The 17,943-nt window shown below is 40.7% G+C and overlaps 1 protein-coding gene across 1 annotated transcript; it reads left to right on the top strand.

Moving 5' to 3' along the window:
* Window positions 1-350: 350 nt before the first annotated feature.
* Window positions 351-17,645, top strand: LOC131572880 (dual specificity tyrosine-phosphorylation-regulated kinase 4-like). Its single transcript, XM_058826301.1, has 14 exons — window positions 351-374; window positions 4,028-4,111; window positions 5,448-5,597; window positions 6,680-6,815; window positions 7,985-8,148; window positions 8,509-8,645; window positions 9,489-9,629; window positions 11,241-11,379; window positions 13,546-13,627; window positions 14,348-14,520; window positions 15,116-15,176; window positions 15,746-15,875; window positions 16,578-16,723; window positions 17,163-17,645. Exons 1-14 carry the CDS (start codon window positions 351-353, stop codon window positions 17,387-17,389), a joined length of 1,794 nt encoding a protein of 597 aa, XP_058682284.1. The 3' UTR covers window positions 17,390-17,645.
* The last annotated feature ends 298 nt before the right edge of the window (window positions 17,646-17,943 follow it).

The raw sequence follows: 17,943 nt of genomic DNA, 5'->3' as shown, positions 1-17,943 counted from the left end.
AAGAACAGACTGAGATGACAAGGAGAACAGCCAATCCTGTTATATTTGTCTTTCTTATTACTGACTTGCCATGATAAATATGGAAAATTATATTTGGCTAGAAGGAGGCTGAGAAAGGGAACAGATGGCCACCAAAAGAATACTAGAGCAGCTAATAGTCACTGGCATATTTCCGGGAGAAAAACTTAAATCTGAAGCCAAGCAGAAGCATTATCCATTTTTTTCTGCTCAGGGCACTGTGCATGGAACTGCTCCTGCTATGCTCTGACTAGATGAAGGTGGGCTTCCTGAAATGCCTTCGCCGAATGGAATAAACAGCTCCTATCCCGCACTTTACAGCTCTTGCAGTAATGCTGACAGAAATAGTTGACAAGGTGGGGAAAATGTTTGTGTTCCTACTGTATTTTGAGTGAGAGAGTGTATTTGCTATGGCTTTTGAATGTGTTGCATGATTTAGCACCTGTATTATATCGTCTCCATGTATTCTACAGGCTTCATTCAGTTTTGAGAACAGGGGAAGAGAATGCCTATGTGAATGAGGAGACAATGGGGTCTGTATATTATGTAGTTGTGTATTTAAAAATTTCCAAAATTTTAATGCATTTCTTATTTCTATGATTAACATGGTACTGAAAAAATACTCTGATATTTTGAGAATTATGTGTCATGATGTCTGATTTTACAGAATGCTGTAAACCTAAAACTTTGTGACTGGGGGCTAGCTGGTGGATAAGGACCTTGTTCTGTTTCTTTGGTGGTAACTGGAATGAGCAAGGTGATCCAGGATTTGAATGGCTGGAATAGCAGGAGGTGATAGTCTGGGATTGCAGCATTGGAGCCGTAGGACAAGGCTGAGTTCCACAGGAGCAGAGAAACCAGGAACGAAATGGAGTGGAATAGTAACAGTTGCTGCAGTTTTCCTTTGGAGTGCATCTCCCACAACAAATCCAGCCACAGCAGCTCAGCTGCAGAGCCCATAGGGCAACTCCAGAGTTTTGCTAGAGGAGCTCTGCTGGGTCACCTGGATCAAGACCATCAAATAAAGCCACTGTGTGGATTGTCCAATAAATCCACCTGCTCACCATTCAGCCACCAGCAGGACTGGTGTAGGCACAGATGAATTTTTCTACAAATAGAAGTTCATGTTATTTACCCATTTGGGGGAATTTTATGAAGGTTGGTCACTTACTGGTTTTATTGAATAAATTGCCTAAAGAGCAATAAATCCTTAGTAAGTAGGTTTTGAGAAAGGGGGACAAAGAGGATCACAGATTTCCATGGTTAAAAAAGGCGTGGACTGGTTTTGATTTTTCACTGTAAGAGGAGAAATGTCCACCTCAAAATCTTGTTAATCTTTCCCCAGTGAATGGAAATTAAATGGATTCCAAATTCTGGCGGCACATCTTGGAGCCCACTCACCTTCTTCCTTAGCTCTTGCTCAGTTTTAAAGACATTTTTTTAATTTTTCACGCTCTGTTAGTAAAACTACTTTAAAAAAAATGTAGTAATATAGACATAACTGCCTATATTTTTTAAAAGTATTGCTAAGAAATAAAATGCCATTTTGGAGTGAAGATTCTGCAGTCTGCACAGGTGTGTGAAGTCATTGTTTCTTTAGTTTTCAGTGATAGCTTTTTCTCTATAAAATCCTGACTTTGCATTGACTTGTAGTTAGAAAAGCATGAAGCAGTTAAGAAACTGCCTTTAAATGAAATGCAGTATTTTCAACAGCTCCAGAAACTGAACATTATAGCTTGCTGTGAATGAAATATGGATGAAGTATGAGCAAAAGTATAACATGCACTAAAATGAATAGTCTTACTAATAGCTGGGCTGATATAATTAGTAGAGTTTTGAATGTGTATCCCAGATTCATCTTCATAACAAATGTGACTGTCCCTTGAAATGCAAGATACATAGATTGCATGAGAAGATTGTCTGTAGATTGTCTGGAGAAATACTCTGGCGTTGAGTTTTCCATGGAATCATCATCTAAAGAAATTCATACAAGGATATTTGGTGCTCTGGGCAAACTGTTGTTCTCTAGGACACTCCTGTTTAGGATGCAGTAGTCTAGTGGCCCTCCTCTGTAGCATTTGCTGTGCTGGCACTGGAAATATTTTGGATTTACAGCACATCATCCCTTATCCCTGGCTGGGTGATCTCCAGTTCCAAAGATGGAAATTATTGTGTCCAACAAGAACATGTTTTAGTACTTATCCTTTTCCTGCCATTCTCCTGTGCTTCACAGCCACCCATGACCCTTCATCTCAAGCCAGAGCTGTTCTCAGTTTGTTCTAAATCTGAAGTTTTCCCTTGCAGAAGGGTTTGTTTATTCATTTGTGAGCAGGAAGAGCACACACAGAGCACAGTTACCTCAAGGGCAATTTCCATCTGGTCTGCCCAGCCTGAATGGTGTCTTTTTGGCTGACGGTGAGACAGCTGAACCTGTCAAAGGGCAGAATTTCCTCCGTGTGGTCGGGTAGATCTGTACACAGAGTTCTATCTCCATATTTATTTTGGAAAAGTCTTTTAGAGTCTCATCTAAGTGCATGTGAAAGGATGGATGTGCCACAGCCTTTGGAGTCAGTTGAGAAGGAGGCCACCAAAGGGATCAGAGGGATGGAGCAGCTCTGCTGGGAGGAAAGGCTGAGGGAACAATTGGGATTGTTCAGCCTGGGGAAGAGAAGGCTTTGGGGTGAGCTCATTGTGGCCTTGCAGTGCCTGAAGGGAACCCACAGGAAAGATGGAGAGAGACTCTTGACAAGGGCCTGGAGTGACAGGACAGGGTGGAATGGCTTCACACTGACAGAGAGGAAGTTTAGACGGGATATGAGGAAGAAGTTTCTCCCTGTGAGGGTGGTGAGGCCCTGGTATAGGTTGTCTAAGAGAAACTGTGGATGCCTGGAGTCTGGGGCTCTGAGCAACTGGTGTGGTGGAAGGTGTCCCTGTAGGGGTTGGAACTGCTTGGTTTTTAAGGTCCCTTCCAACCAAAACCAGTCTGTGATTCTGTTCAGGGCGGGATGTGCCAGAGCCACTGTCAAGGTATGTTCAGTTTGATCTCCCTGTTTGTGGCAATGCTAATGTGCCCTGCATATATCAAGGTCACAGTGTGTGTGGATCAGTTTGCACGCAAGCATCCCTCACCCACTACAGCTTATATATATATATATATATATATATGTCTATATCTATGTCTATATATGGATATCTGCAGTGTAGTGACACAGGTGCAGCGTCTAATCTGAGTTGTCCCTGCTTCTTCCAGGCTCAGACAGAGCTCTCTTTCAGGAGCCCTTTTTTGAACCAACCCAGTGGGGTTCACTCCAGCCCATAGAGGAGAGTTCCAATCTGCTTTAGCCACAGAGTTTTCACAGTCTAAATTATCCTAAAGATTTCTTCATTTCATTGCAGTTTGTTATTGGGCAGAAATGTACGATTCTACTTAGCATGTTTATTAAAAACTGCTGAAAGCATCAGCAAATTCTTTAAAATGGTAAGCTGCTTAGCACTTTCCCCATGGTTTTCTTGCTAATACTATCTGCCCATTGGATTCAATGGGGTTTTTTATATATTTCAGTAAACTTAAACCCTGATTTTGTTTTTATAAAATCTGTACCACAAGATGAATCAGTTTAATGCCGCTTTTAGCAATGTATGGGTTCACAATCTACCTTGTGAGGCAGTTTAAAGCTGTCCTACCAAGCAGACTCACTACCAGCTTCCAAGTACATATTTAGGGATGGCAGAGGGCCCCCTTTGCCGTGGCTGAGCACAGGGGCACACCAAGCATCTGAGAGGCATAATAACAAAATAAACTGTCTCTGCCCCAGCCCACAAAACAGCTGCTCAACTGAGAGAGGCATTGCCAGAGTGTAACATGTTTTCAGCAGCTTTTGTGGCCCTCTCTCACACCCTGTGTTGGCACAGGCATTGCCACAAAGGAGGAAAACAGAAACCATGCAGGGATTCCATATTTTTTTTCCTCCTGAATAATTTTTATTAAAGCCTCGCTTCATGTTTGCAGTCTTCCCATGTGGATGCTTTTTCTCAGTCTCAGCTGACTGTTCAAGAGAGGGATCATCTGGGCTCTAACAGAGTTTTCCATCAGGTACGTGACTCTTCAGATGACTTCAAAAATACCTGAATGCTTGTTTTTTAAGTGATCTCTCATAATAAATGAATATGGGCAGAGGCTAGTCCTCTATTCCCTGTCCTCTTCCATTTCCTCTGTGGCTGTTTGACTGTCCCAAATGCCTGCAAGTATTTTGGTTTTGCTGTTTTCAGTAGCATTTGAGGCATTTCTTCTGCCAGACCACTTGTTTCTTGAAGCTTTCAGGAAAAGTCCACTGCAGTCCCAGTTCTAAGGTTTTAAAGGCTATTCCACAGTATTAGAATAAAAAACTTACTTATTGAAGTTGATTGGCTTGAGAGCATTGCTCCTTTGCTTTTTGAGAAAATATCAAACCTCACCTTTGTTGCCAAATATGTTTCTATGCTTCCCTGAAGAGAAAAATTTCACAGGTTTATGTGGGTTGTAGCTTTAGCTCTCTGGACCTTATTCTGCATTTCACAGTGCACAGTTGATCTATTTCAGAACGATTTAAAATAATTTTCTTATTATTTGCCAAAGAAATAGTCTACCTGAAGTAGTTTTCTTTGCTGCTACAAGTGTGACTTTTCTGACTTGAAATATTCAAGACATTGATAAAAGACATACAAGACATTCATAAAACTGCACCCTTAAATGACTGACTGTAATTAACAAATGATATAGAAGTGTTTTGCAAATAATAAATGGGAGAAATCAGGAAGGACTAGTAATCCTGGATTATTTAAATGAGCATAAGCATTTATTTTTAAGCAAAGTTTGCTGAGAGCTTGCCTTTTCCTCACTAATAAGGAGTGCAACAAACGGTTGAGCTCCACAGGAAATGAGGGGGAAAGAAATATGGAGAAACCAGTGCAGGGAAGACTTCCACTGTGTCCACCCCTGGTGTTTGGCAGCAGTCTAATCCCAGTTTCTCTTCTGCCACTGGGAATAGAAAATTATATTTTCTGCCATTGACACTTCACGCCTACTTATTACCCTATGTGGGCTTTATTTTCCCTGCTTGCAGGAGTCCTGCTGCCTGGAATGGCTGCTGGGCTTCCAAACCCAACCACCCTTCGCAGCTGAAGCAGCTGTAGCTGCTCTGATGCTGGATGGAAGTGTTCTTGTGAGGAATCTCATTCCCAAAATCGTGCTGGATTGCCCAGACAACCTCCTGCTGCCTATGAGTACAGCTGGAGCTGCCTTAGCATCTGCTCATTTCCCCTTTGCCTTTAGGTGTCGGAAGTGAACCACACACCTTTTCCAAGGATTTAAATCCCTTTGGTGTTCATAGGTGTGGCACAGAACTGCTTGCTAGGTCGTTAAGTGACATTTCCTTGTGCTTTCTATTTAGAGAGTCAGTTGTGGTGTCCTTTCCCTCCCACATCTGGAAGGTCAAGTGAAGCATGGTCTGGCTGCAGACACTGCAAACCCTCCCCCCTTTGAGAGCAGCCTGCCTCAAATAGCAAATAAGAGCTTGCAGAGTGTCCTCCCCTCTCTTCAGGTGAGTTGTAAAGCTCCTGGACATCTCGTTTGCCTGGTGAACCAGCGTCTCTCTTAAGTACCACTGAGAGAGTGTCAGTGGCAAAGTGTCACAAATGTGTAAGTGTGGGGGAAGAGAGATAAAGTGTCAGAATTAGAGACAAGTATGGAAAGATGCATCATTTTGAAAATAACCCATTTTTACTTGAACACATACTTAACTCAAACCCCACAAGCACCAAGATGCTTGTATTGAAGTGGTACCAGTCAGGACTTCTTGCAAGGGCATGGTGGACCCAGCTTGCCCATTTGTTAGTCCATATCCCATTACCTGGGTTCTCCTTGTCTTGGCAACCATGTGCTGGGTTTTGAATATGGCTTTGGTACCCTTCATATACCAAAGTAGATTTTTTGGCTCCATCCAGCCCCACTTGTATGAGAACTTTCTCAAAGGATGAGAAAGGAATAAATTAAGGAATCATTTAGGTTGGAAGAGACCTCTGAAGAACATCTGTCTCAACCTCTCAATACAAGCAAAGCAAACTTGGAGCAGGCTGCTCACATTATGATCTATTTATCCAGTTCATCTCCCACTCACTGGACTCCAGTGTCACAGGCCCTGCTCAAGGCAATGTCCATGATGCTCACTGCTTTTTTCCCACTAGCCAAACCAATCACTTCATCAGAGAAGACAACCAAGTCATTCAGACACCATTTGTTGGCATATCCATACTGGTTATTCCAAACCAATTTCCTGTCTTTCACTTAGTTTGACATGGTTTCCAAGAGTTTTTCCACAGCCCTCCAAGGCTGACCAGCATGGGTATAAATAGCATTTCTAGAGAGTCCATATACTGAATGAATCTGGAAGATGAACTTTCTTCTCTTGTTTATAAAGATTTGTCTTCCCATGGTTCGACAGCCTTTAGTGCTTTTGGCAGAATTTGCTGTCTGAATAAGCAGGGTGTTCTAGTGCCCAAGCTTGCTTGTTCTGTCTCAGCACAAAATTGACATAGAGATTACTCAACTAATCTAAAATATATTGCAGCTTTGTCTCTGTGAATAAAGCAGTCTTTAATTTTTAATTTTTTTTCTGCTTGGCAGGAAAATGGAACTCAAGGCAATTTTCCCCAATTTAACCTTCCAGACAGTCTTCCTGAGAGTGATACCAGAGTCCATACAAAACCATCTGAACTGGAGAGCACCAGCATTGCAGTCAAACTGCCTATGACAGCTTCAGGTAGAATACCCCTGGATAAACTGACAGGTCTAGAGTGACAGGCTGCCTGCACAGATGAGGAGTGTGTACAGTCAGGACTCTCAGGGACCAGAGGTGCCATGCTAAATGGCTGCTGAAATATTTAACAATTTAGAGCACAGCAGTATGGATAGGACTCAGTGATTTTTAATTATCCAGTTTGGGGAGGTACCTAACAGGAGAATGATTTGACTAATACAAATACAGAAGAGAAACATGCAGTATGAAAATGAATGTGTATTTGTCTAAGACTTAGGTGGGGTAGGTGATAGCAATATCCCATTACAGGGATAAAACCCTTTCCCACTTCCTTGTGGCTGTGTCCCATTTTATTGATGTGGGCTAAATTGCATTTTGGGAGTTCTCAGATCTAGAAAGTTTCTGACAGAGTTAATCTATTTCTAGAAGGAGTCTAGGGAAAAAAAAAAAGTAGTGGCCTTTTGCTTTGAAATGATTTAGCATCCCTGCATTGCTGGATGAAGATCTGCCACTGTTTAACAAAACACCCACACATGCATGCAACACACTGATTTATAATGCTTCTGTCTGAATATGTATCCACATTTAAATGATGGGAGTGGAGGTGTTAGGGCAGCTGAAATTCTATGCAGGAAGAATCAGGACTAGGAGAAAAGCAGATTTGGGCTCTATTGAATTCCTAATGTCAGGCATCTGAGGTTGATGATTTTTATCAGAAAAACAGGTACTTGAAAGCTTTGGTTTACTAGACATTATTGATATTTTATAAATATGGCAATCAAACCAATAAACATTTAACTTTTCATGTAAGTTGTGGAGCCTGAGGGAGCAGATAGAAAACAGATGGGATTTTCAAAAACATCTATATACATGACTTCCCTCACAATTAAATAATTTTTACCTAAGCTCTCTTAAAAGTCTTGCTGAGAGATGATTAATGCTTTATTGAACTTAATACTGCAAGCCAGAAAAAATAAGAAAATAAACAGAAATTTGTATGAAATTGTAGAAGCAGAGAAATCTTAGTTGGAAGGGAACTCTAACAGCATTTCTCAGCATCCTGCTCAAAGTGGTGTGCTCTACTGTGAAATGTTCCATTATAAAAGCACTTTGCCATCAGGTTTCTGACATTTTATTGATTTTTGGTTTTACATTCTTGTTTTCTGATTTAGAAGCCTTGAAAAATTTTAGAAACCAGTTAACAGTCTATGAGCAAAAAGAAATTTTCAATTATACAGAGCTCTGGTTTCTTGGCCTGGAAGCTAAAAAGATTGAAGGTTTGCCTGAAACCCAGAATAATAATTGTTATGATGATGAGCATGGTTCCTACTTAAAGGTAAGTGGAAAAATTATGGTACTCGTTTTGAGCTCAGTAAGTTTGTAGTGATTTTATGCCAACTCTTAAGTGTTGTTTGTGAGATAAATGTTGTTTCCAGAAGATAAATATTCACATAGTGAAAACATGCCTTTTAAAGCTCAGAGGAGAATTCACTTTGCATGTTATGCAGGGCTGATGCAAGGTAGGTGAGCTATGGAAGCATCACTTTGGATTTTCTTTGTTACCCTTATTTGATGTAGACTTCACCTGCAGCTAACCCACCATCTGTCATGGACAGCAGACTCACACACACACGAGCTACAAGGAAGCCTGGTCTTTGCTGTACTCTTTGAATCTGAACTCTGTGTTCTTTTGAAGGTTTTACATGATCACATTGCCTACCGCTACGAAGTCTTGGAGGTCATTGGGAAAGGGTCGTTTGGGCAGGTGGCCAAATGTCTGGATCACAAAACCAATGAGTTAGTGGCATTGAAAATAATAAGGAATAAGAAAAGGTGAGACACCTGCTGACCTTCAACCAGTACAATCATCCCTGTTATATAGAGGCAAACTGTGACAAGGTGAACAAACCAAAATCAAACCTCCTGTACATTCATTAAACACAGTGAGGGCAGAGTGAGGAAACAGTGTCAGGAACTGGCCTGAACACAGAGGAGAGACAGCCTAGGAAAGAAAGCACAGTTTCTCCAGGCTCACAAGGAGGTCTCTCTATCACAGTGAATACACAACCCAGGGTAACCAGCTGCAGAGGACTGAGAGCAGGGAGCATCCCCACAAGACTCTAAAACCACAGGAATATGCTGGAAGGCACCCATCACTTGCTTGAACATGAAAAATTCTGTACTGTGGTCCTAAGCAACCTGTTCCTGTTAAGTGTCTGGTTACAAATTTGTGAGCTTGAAGCAGAGTCAGTGAAACAGATGTTCAGCTGTTCCATTTTCCCCCTCAGTGAACACTAAGTGTAAAGATGCTTTTCAAAACCTGTCTGACTGTGGTAGGTGTGAAACACAGCACTGTTCAAGGAAAGTGAAGCATTCCTATAGACTTGAGAGCACCAGGATTTTAGTCTGGATGCTCATTGGAAACCTTTTCATTTAAAGGTTTTTTCAGACAAGTCAAATTAGGTATCCTGAAGTGTTATGTAAGGCCAGTGTATTTAGACTAGGATTCAACTGTAAGAAGTCAAAATTACAGTGGTTAACAGGGTTGATTGAAACGTTTTAATAATTGCCCCACCTGCTAAGCTTACACTAAGCTCGTGGTGTTTGTAGCATTTGCAGAAATAGAAATGCTACCCTGAGCTGATGTCACCATTCCCATGTCATGTGATATTTCAGATTTCACAGCCAGGCTTTGGTAGAAGTGAAGATCCTTGATGCTCTGCTGAAGAAAGACAAAGATGACACTCACAATATCATCCACATGAAGGAATACTTCTACTTTCGCAATCACTTCTGTATCTCCTTTGAACTGCTGGGGTAAAGTACATTTTCCTTTACACACACCTTGAGGAGAATTGTAGATCTTGTGCCTTACAAGATTTAATTTTTATGTCTTCTTCAGAAGAATTGGCAGCTAGAAAGGAACACTGTCTAAATACAGACTGCATAACTGAGCCTTTGATCACCAAAGGTGAACTGAAAAAGGCCACGTTCAGACTTCACACGGGCAATGACATGATCCAACCCTTATTTTCTGTGCTGGGTATTGAAGTCTTCTTCCCCGAAAGACCTGTGAGGAAAAGAGTAAATTCAGGACTGGTAAACTTCAGGGTATATAAATATGAATAATATCAAATAATTTAAAAATAAAACTGCGTCTTGCTTTTTATGCATCTTTGCTGCAGGGCATCTTAGGAAGAATTCTGGAGGAGTTTTGGAGAAGTCAGATCATTTTATTCATCAGCCTTCTTGTAATCAGGGAGTCAAACTGGAATTATCCAGTCTACCCATACTTCCCCAGCCCTTAGAGTAAAACCCCCATTGCTGCATGTGCTACAGCCCCTGCTGAAGATTCGGTATCATATGGGCAGCGTGATCCCAAAGAAACCTAAATCCCTTTGTTGCTGCATGTGAGTCTGTCACTTACAGGCACACAGGGTAAGAGGTGACTCCTTTCCAGGGAAGACACAGACCAATCTTTTCTGAAAGCTGCTATGGAAACACACAAGGAAATGGGATAGCCACTATCTTTAGCTGTTTACAGAGGAGTTGAAGACTGGTTGTCATAGAAAAATGTTTGTCTGGTAAAATTTTCATTGCCTTTAAAATGCCATGAAAAGCCTTTGATTTGTGATCTTTTCCATTAAGTCTTGGCAAATTTAATTCCAAAGGAATGGGCCGTGCCTGCCACCAGTGGACACTCCAGTGGGGAAGGCAGAAAGCTCCAGTTGGTCATGTCCTTGCAGACATGTGCTAGTGCTGAGGACACCTCTCCCAGGGAAGAATTTGTTGCTAATATCCAATCTAAACCTTCTCCTTTTTCAGTTTGAAATCATTGCCCCTTGTCCTATCGCTATCAAGAATCTCTCTCCCTCCTTTTTATAAGCCCCTTATGGTACTGGAAAGCTGCAGTGAGATCTTCCAGAGCCTTGCCTTCTTCAGGCTACTGGGCAGGGCTACTGGAAGGGGGTAAGATGTGAGGGTCACAGGAGGGATATAAAAACCTAATGAAAACCGAATTGAGGGGGTGGTTATCTAGAAACAATGCTGGTTAAAAACCTGTAGACAGAAATGATTTACTCAAGATGCCAAAGCAAAGAGAAATGATGGCAAAAGGAGACAGAAGAAAATTTATTTTGGTTCCTGAATGATTATTGTTCTCAGTGAAAATCAGCACAGCTGCTTAACAGCAGAGGGTTTAGCAAGCAAGTTCACTGATTTTCCATGTGCTTTAGATCTGGGAGGTGTTTGTGCATATTACATGCAGAGCAGCATTCTCAGGGAGGAAAATAGCTGTCATTTTCCTCTGCATGAGTCCTCCACGTGGGAAGACAAGTTCTTAATTCACTGGAAACTAATAATGCCTTTAAAAATAATTTCCCCAATCTCTTATCTGCTCTCTGTCTGCTGCATCTCCCTCCCCCACAGAATAAATTTGTATGAGCTGATCAAAAAGAACAATTTCCAAGGCTTCAGCCTGTCTTTGATTCGCCACTTCACTCGCTGTGTGCTGAGGTGTTTACAAGTGCTCTACCAGGAAAAAATCATTCACTGTGATCTGAAGCCTGTAAGTACAATCATTTCATCACCTGGTATCCTGTACAGAATAAATGATCTTATCCTTTTCTTTATTGATTGAGAGGAACTGTCAGGAGAAACCCCAAAACCCAGGATGATGTTTGTACAGAAGCTGTAATTTATTTCAGATTATGTTCATGCTACAGACAACTGTAATAATCAACTGATTATTACCATTGATTCAGTTCATTCACCAAAGCATTCAATGAGATTATTTGGTTGCCAAAATGTATGCAAATATGAATCAAATGCAGGTAATAGGTAATGACTTTTTGCTTAAAGAAAAGAAGAAGTACTTGTAAAATTAAGTATTTCAAGATGAGGGACATTGTAATGCGAGGAGTATTCATAAGGCAGCCTGTTTCAGGTTATCCTCTTAAATCTATTTAATTTCTTAGGCATAGCTATAAAATTAAGTAGCCTAGTAAATGGCAAAGGAATTCTGTGGAACAGTATTTAGGGTGTTCACTTGTTTCTGGAGGAACCTCTGTCATCCAATTCCCTCTGCTGTATCTGCTAAGCATTCATTCTAGGTGAAATATTTCCATTCTCCTTAAGCCCCAAATTTAAATTTTTGCAATTTCAGAGATTTCTGAAGGATTTTAATTATATTTTCAGTTCAGGTGAAAGTTTCTCTGTATTTCCTTTTCAAAAGGGAAAATGAACCAATAAAGAAATAAGTTCTCAGGTAAAAAAGGATAAAATTCTGTTCTCACTTTGCTAAATGTATCTTGATTTAGAATTCTGAGAAGTCACATACTGTACCCTGTTGTTTTGCCAATATCTTTACCAGACCAATTTGTAGTGAGAAGGGAAGCTTGCAAGATAACTCAAATATCTGAATCAAAAACAATTAGCCAAAAACAATTAGTCAATGGGAAATCTGTTTCCAGGAAGCCACTGACAAAGAATGACGTTGGCAGCATCAATAAGTGTAGTCTGTATTTAAATAGAGCAACATATTAGTGAAAATGTAGTGAGTTAATTAAAGGACAATTTTGTTCTCATTCAACAATTATACAGTTTCATTAAATTATGTTGCTTGAAACTCACATCTGTTATCCCATCTGCCTTCTATGATACTTCACAGCATAAAGTAGAATATGGAGTTTCTCTGGCCTTTATGCTAAGTAATCACTGCCTCCAAAGCCTGGTTTTCCAGTAGATCCTGGTTTTCCAGCTTTGATCAACTCCCTTGCATTTTGAGGCATAAGAGACAGAGTCCTACCATGAGCACAAAGGGATATCTAGGTGCAGAGAGGGGATGCTGCTTCCCTTACCAGAGCCCCTGGACTGTGGGATCCAGTCCTTGCCTTGACTTTCACCAGTAGCACTTCTCCTTCTTGGTACATGAAGCGTTTCCTTATGAGTTAATTACCCAGGAAACCACTTCATCTTTATTTGGCACCCACCTGGGAAATGTTCAGTCCTTCAAAGCCCTGACATATAATCACTGTAAAACTGGTTGATAAAGGTAACCTCTGTCTGCTGAGGAGTGGAGAAGGAAATCCTTCATTTAGACAGACTTCTAATGAGGATAAAACTCAGCTGTGCAGAAGAGAGCTGAAAGCTGTATTTGCTTATCAGTGCACATATCTCTGAGCTGGCTGTTTAAGAATCACTTCTCCAGCTGGAATTGCAGGAACCCAGTGCTGTACCCACCTGCACCCAGCTGAGAATCCATAGGATCCTGCCCTGTCCATTTATCCCTCCCTTGAGACCTGTGCATCACACAGGTGGGGAGGGGTGAGCTGGCATGGAGTCTGGAGCAAGTTGTGCAGGGAAGAACTATGGAGTGTGGCTCCTTCATGGGCCAGGGGCTTTCTGTGCTTAGAAAAGGATGGTTCTGGTTAATTCAGCACAGCACAAAGCCAAGTGCAGTTTGGCTTTTCCTAGATAAGCAGATGAGTTTTGGGGAGCTTGCTGGTGCCCTGTCTGGCTCACCTGCAGCCATCTGCATCTCCCCTCTGCTTTGCACAATTGCGCATTATTGGCTGCCTCCTCATTTTAGCGAATGTATTCCAAAGGAGGTCAAATTTTGAAGCTCTCATGCTGAGAAGTGTAAATGTAATTTGCATTCTGATTTTCCCAAGTGTTCACTAACTTAATATTGTGCTAAATCCCTCTTTTCCCTGTGATTTTTTTTTCTTTTTAGGAGAACATACTATTATACCACAATGGGCAAGGTTCGGTCAAAGTTATTGATTTTGGATCAAGCTGCTATGAAGACCAAAGAGGTTTGCAGAAAAGTCAAGTTGATGTAATTTTCTTAATAAGCTTTCTTAATTTTAAATAATGTGGAAAAACTATTTCTTGGATTGGGCTAATATATTGACCTATGCCCCTAATTAGAACCTGGTGAACTGTTCAGCCACTGGTGGTGGAGCAAATACTGGTAGAGACAAGTAAGATATTACCATTCTTTTTCTTTGTCCGAAGCCTGATCAGCTTCTCTACTCCTGTTGAAATCAGAATTGCACTTTCAGGAGTGCTTATCTGGAACAAACTTAAGAGGATAATCCAAATATTTCACTTATCAAGAAGTTTGTCAGGTCCAGAGAGTCTTTCTCTGTGAAATGGTTAAATTATAATTGGTACTTTTTGTATGAATATCACAGGGAGGGAAGTGGGAACTGTGTATTTAATTTAGGAACTGTTGATTGATGCAAATGGAACACCTTCAAATAGGAAAATGAACATGGATGAACTGAATCACAGCATTAGTAGAACAATTTCCTTCAGTGAAACTTGAAAAACAATTTCTGAATAGAACAGTGGAAAGCATATCACCCATTACTTTTAGGATGGGATAAGAAAATATTTCCAGAGCCTATGTGAGCAATCCATGGATAGACAGATTTATGATTCCTGAACATATGCCACTTTTCTGTGAAACCTGCAATTGACATTTCAGTCCCAACTGTGATATTTTGCTTCTTGTCTGATTTTTGATCCAGTGTACACCTATGTTCAGAGCCGCTTTTATCGCTCCCCTGAGGTGATTCTTGGTCATCCTTATGCTATGGCTGTTGATATGTGGAGCTTAGGCTGTATCATAGCAGAGCTTTACACAGGCTACCCACTGTTCCCAGGGGAAAATGAAGCTGACCAACTTGCCTGCATCATGGAGGTAACCTTTGGGAATGGTTTGCATACCCATTTGATAAACTGCACCACCAGAAACAAAGAGAAACCTCAAGCAATAATGAAATATAACTGGCTACAGCCTGGCCTTTCAGAGGGAGGTTTAATGCAGCCAAATGTCTCTTTGAGCCAGAAGGTTCCCCCTGAGCCTCTTTTCCTCCAGGCTGAGTCCCTCCAGCTCCCTCAGCTTCCCCTCATCACAACTGTGCTCTTGCCCCTTGCCCAGCTCTGTTCCCTTCCACGGACATGCTCCAGCCCCTCAATGTCCTTCCCGAAGTGACAGGCCCAGAACTGGACACAGGATTTGAGCTGTGGCCTCACCAGTGCCATGGAGAGAGGGACAATCACTGCCCTGGTTCTGCTGGCCATGCTATTTTTGATACGAAGATGTGTACCGGCAGCACTAAGGAATCCCTTAATTCCCTCAGCAATAAGAGGTAATATTTTGCAGGCATTTCACAAATGTAAATTGCAACATTCAGCTTCTTTTCATAAGGAGGGCAAAATGCCACATCTCACTTGTTGGTTGTTGTGTATCTTATGAAATGAGGTGTAACTCTATGAATTAATTTTCTATGAAGGTATTGGGTCTTCCACCAGCTGATTTTATCCAGGCTGCATCAAGGAGGAGAACATTCTTTGGTAATTTCTTCTGATTATTTGTCCTTGCTGGATCCCTCCTTGGTAGTCAATCACTAATTAATAGCTCTGGTAGAGAGTATAGACCTTCAGCTAATTCCTAAAAAAAATACTGATAAAAAAATACTGAAAAAAATACTGATAAAAATACTTCCAGGAAGAGGTATGGAAGAAAAGCAAAAGGATAAAATGAGGCCTATAAACGAACCTGGAGCTCTGTTCTTCATGTCTTATGGGCCTCTAATTGCCAAAGTTATAGAGAAGTTGCTCCTTAAAAATGTTGTTGCTGAAAGGAATGCAGTGGGCTCTGGGAACTAATTTACATTGTTCATTTCTCTGTGTATAATTTGGGTTTGGAAATTGCTTCAAGCGAACAAACCAACAAAGTGTAGGATGTGGTCTCTAGGATGTAACCAATCCTGCTTGCCACAATTCTGGCAGATTATCAATCCAGTAGGGCAAAACTGGAGTTTTAGTGGGATGGACATGGATACTGTTTATGCAACGTCTTAAAGTATTTAGTGAAGGTTTTTAATGTAATTTTTTGAGGATGTCTTTTTTTTTTTTTAAAGATTCCAAAGGTTTTCCTAAATCCATAACTAACAGCAAGGGGAAAAAGAGATGCCCAGACTCCAAGGATCTAAGCACAGTGCTGAACACTCATGATGCTGGTTTCTTGGACTTTTTGAAAGGATGCTTAATGTGAGTTCATATTGTATGCAACAAGCTAGTTTTGACTTTGCTTTCATTCTTTTGTGCCTTTTAAATCTTTGTTATGTTTGGTTTTTTATTGTTTGGTGGTGTGCTTTGGGTTTGGTTTGGTTTGTTTTCCTCATGGCATCATTTGTATAACTGTTATTACTGACATTTTACTATGTCTTCTTTAGCAGTGACTTCCAATTTCTTTCTAGCAGTTCAGTAGCACTTTCCTAAAGAAACTGTTAACTTGTGGTTACATGGGGAGGGAAGAAAAAAATCATCCCACTCTGTTTCACAAGAAGGTTGCTTTCAGTGTTCTCTGTTTGCCAAGTCTGTGTGAATCATTGATCCATTTTGGTTTGCTGGTTGAATCGAAATTTTCAGAAAATAATTTCAGTGGAGCAAGAAACCAAACCTTAAACAAGGAATTTTGGTTCTCCACACTAATAGAACCAGGAACTGCATATTAAAAATGGTTTGATGCTGCAGAGGGTTTGATCAGCACAGTGCTGACATAAATAGGTTTTGAAGGATGGAGAAGATCACATAAGATTTTTCCATGGTTTTGGGATAAAAATATAAAAATTATTTTTTTTCAAAAAAATGTCCTCATGACTTTCAAAAGACAAGGCTAAACCTTTTCTACCTTGTACTAATTTTCAGACAGAAATAGTTGAATAATGATTTGTCTCCTGTGGATTTAAGGTGGGAGCCTTCTCTGCGCATGACTCCCGATGAAGCGATGAAACACGCGTGGATCCAGGAGCCAAAAATATTCCGGAAAACACAGGCTCCAAGGAAGATGAGTGATGGCTCATTCTCTGCTCTGGAAAATAGAAGAGAGACCATTCGTAAGCTTGTTCTACTTCAGAACTAAGTGCATTTATATCAGTGTTTGGTGTTTATTTGTGCTTAGTGTCATCTGCCTGGAGTAAGGGGAGGTGAAAGTATGGAGACAGTGGATGGCCACTGAAATGGAGTGGGTAAAGGCACCATTCCTCAGTTGTGTAGAACTGCATGCCTCATGTTTTAGTTCAGCTGCCTGCAAAAAGACTGGAAGTGATGAAGATTCTCATGGAAAGTCCTTTTCCCTGTTGAGAGCAAAACAGTATCTGACCCCACACCACAGTACCTGTCACTTCCAGAGCAAAAGAATGCAGCAGTGGGGGCTGTAAGAACCCAGAGAAAACTTTCATCTGATTTGCTGGGAGTTTGTGTCAATCCTGTGTTTTACCTGCTGTTAAAAGTCTGCAGTCTTAACCCTCTCATTTTAATGATTTATTGTTGCAGAGAATCTCTGGAAAAATGCAGCTGACAAAGTGAGAAGTGAATTGGCTGACAGACTGACTCCCTTCACAGGCACAGCAGAAAGTGATGTGCAGAACACAAGGAAGCATGCTATTCCAGACAAATATTTTGAAAACCACATGGAAAAACCTATTAAATACGATCAAGCAGAAGACAGTGGCGAAAGAGCTCTTCCAAAAACTTCTCTTTTTTTCCCACCAATTAAGTAACAAAGAGCACAAGCTATGATTGGCTCGATTGCATACCTAGTATATTTTGTAGGTATTAATTGTACTCAGGAATATAAGCTATATCTGTCTGTTCATGGGCTGTGCACATTGTAAGTATATTTAATGTTCTTTTTACCCTGAAATCATCTAGTCAACCAAAACAGAATTTGAGAACCATTCATTTTCCTCATCTACATCCTTGTGATCAGAGATTCTTCACAACCAGCAGCAATAAAATGGAGACTGTAGAGGTGGAGAGTGGCTTATTCTTGGTGTTATAACAGACTTTTGAATTTTATATTTTCCTGGATCTAAAAGAATAGATGTGTTGACTGAAGAATCTGAATTCTTTTACTTAAAGCAGCATAAGTCAGGAATAATTCATGGATAAGATTACTGGATTTACTTAGGTATATAAAAAAATAAGAGCAGTCAAACCCAGCATCCTCATTTTCCTCCTTCTCTATCTTCCTCTTTCTATAGTGAAGCTGCTAGATGGAAACCATTGTCACACCTTTCTAGAAGATTTAGAAATGTAAATTATGCTCTTTAGC

Source organism: Poecile atricapillus, chromosome Z (assembly GCF_030490865.1).
Source record: "Poecile atricapillus isolate bPoeAtr1 chromosome Z, bPoeAtr1.hap1, whole genome shotgun sequence".
Lineage (NCBI taxonomy): Eukaryota > Metazoa > Chordata > Aves > Passeriformes > Paridae > Poecile > Poecile atricapillus.
The sequence above is the reverse complement of the archived record's forward strand: the minus strand, read 5'-3'. Positions and strand labels throughout refer to the sequence as shown.

Excerpts from the sequence above, each read along its gene's own strand:
- LOC131572880 (XM_058826301.1), top strand. The coding sequence starts at position 351 with ATGCTGACAGAAATAGTTGACAAG. Across the intron at positions 8,149-8,508 it reads AGCATGGTTCCTACTTAAAG|GTTTTACATGATCACATTGC; the intron begins GTAAGTGGAAAA and ends GTTCTTTTGAAG. Across the intron at positions 15,876-16,577 it reads TTTTTGAAAGGATGCTTAAT|GTGGGAGCCTTCTCTGCGCA; the intron begins GTGAGTTCATAT and ends TGTGGATTTAAG.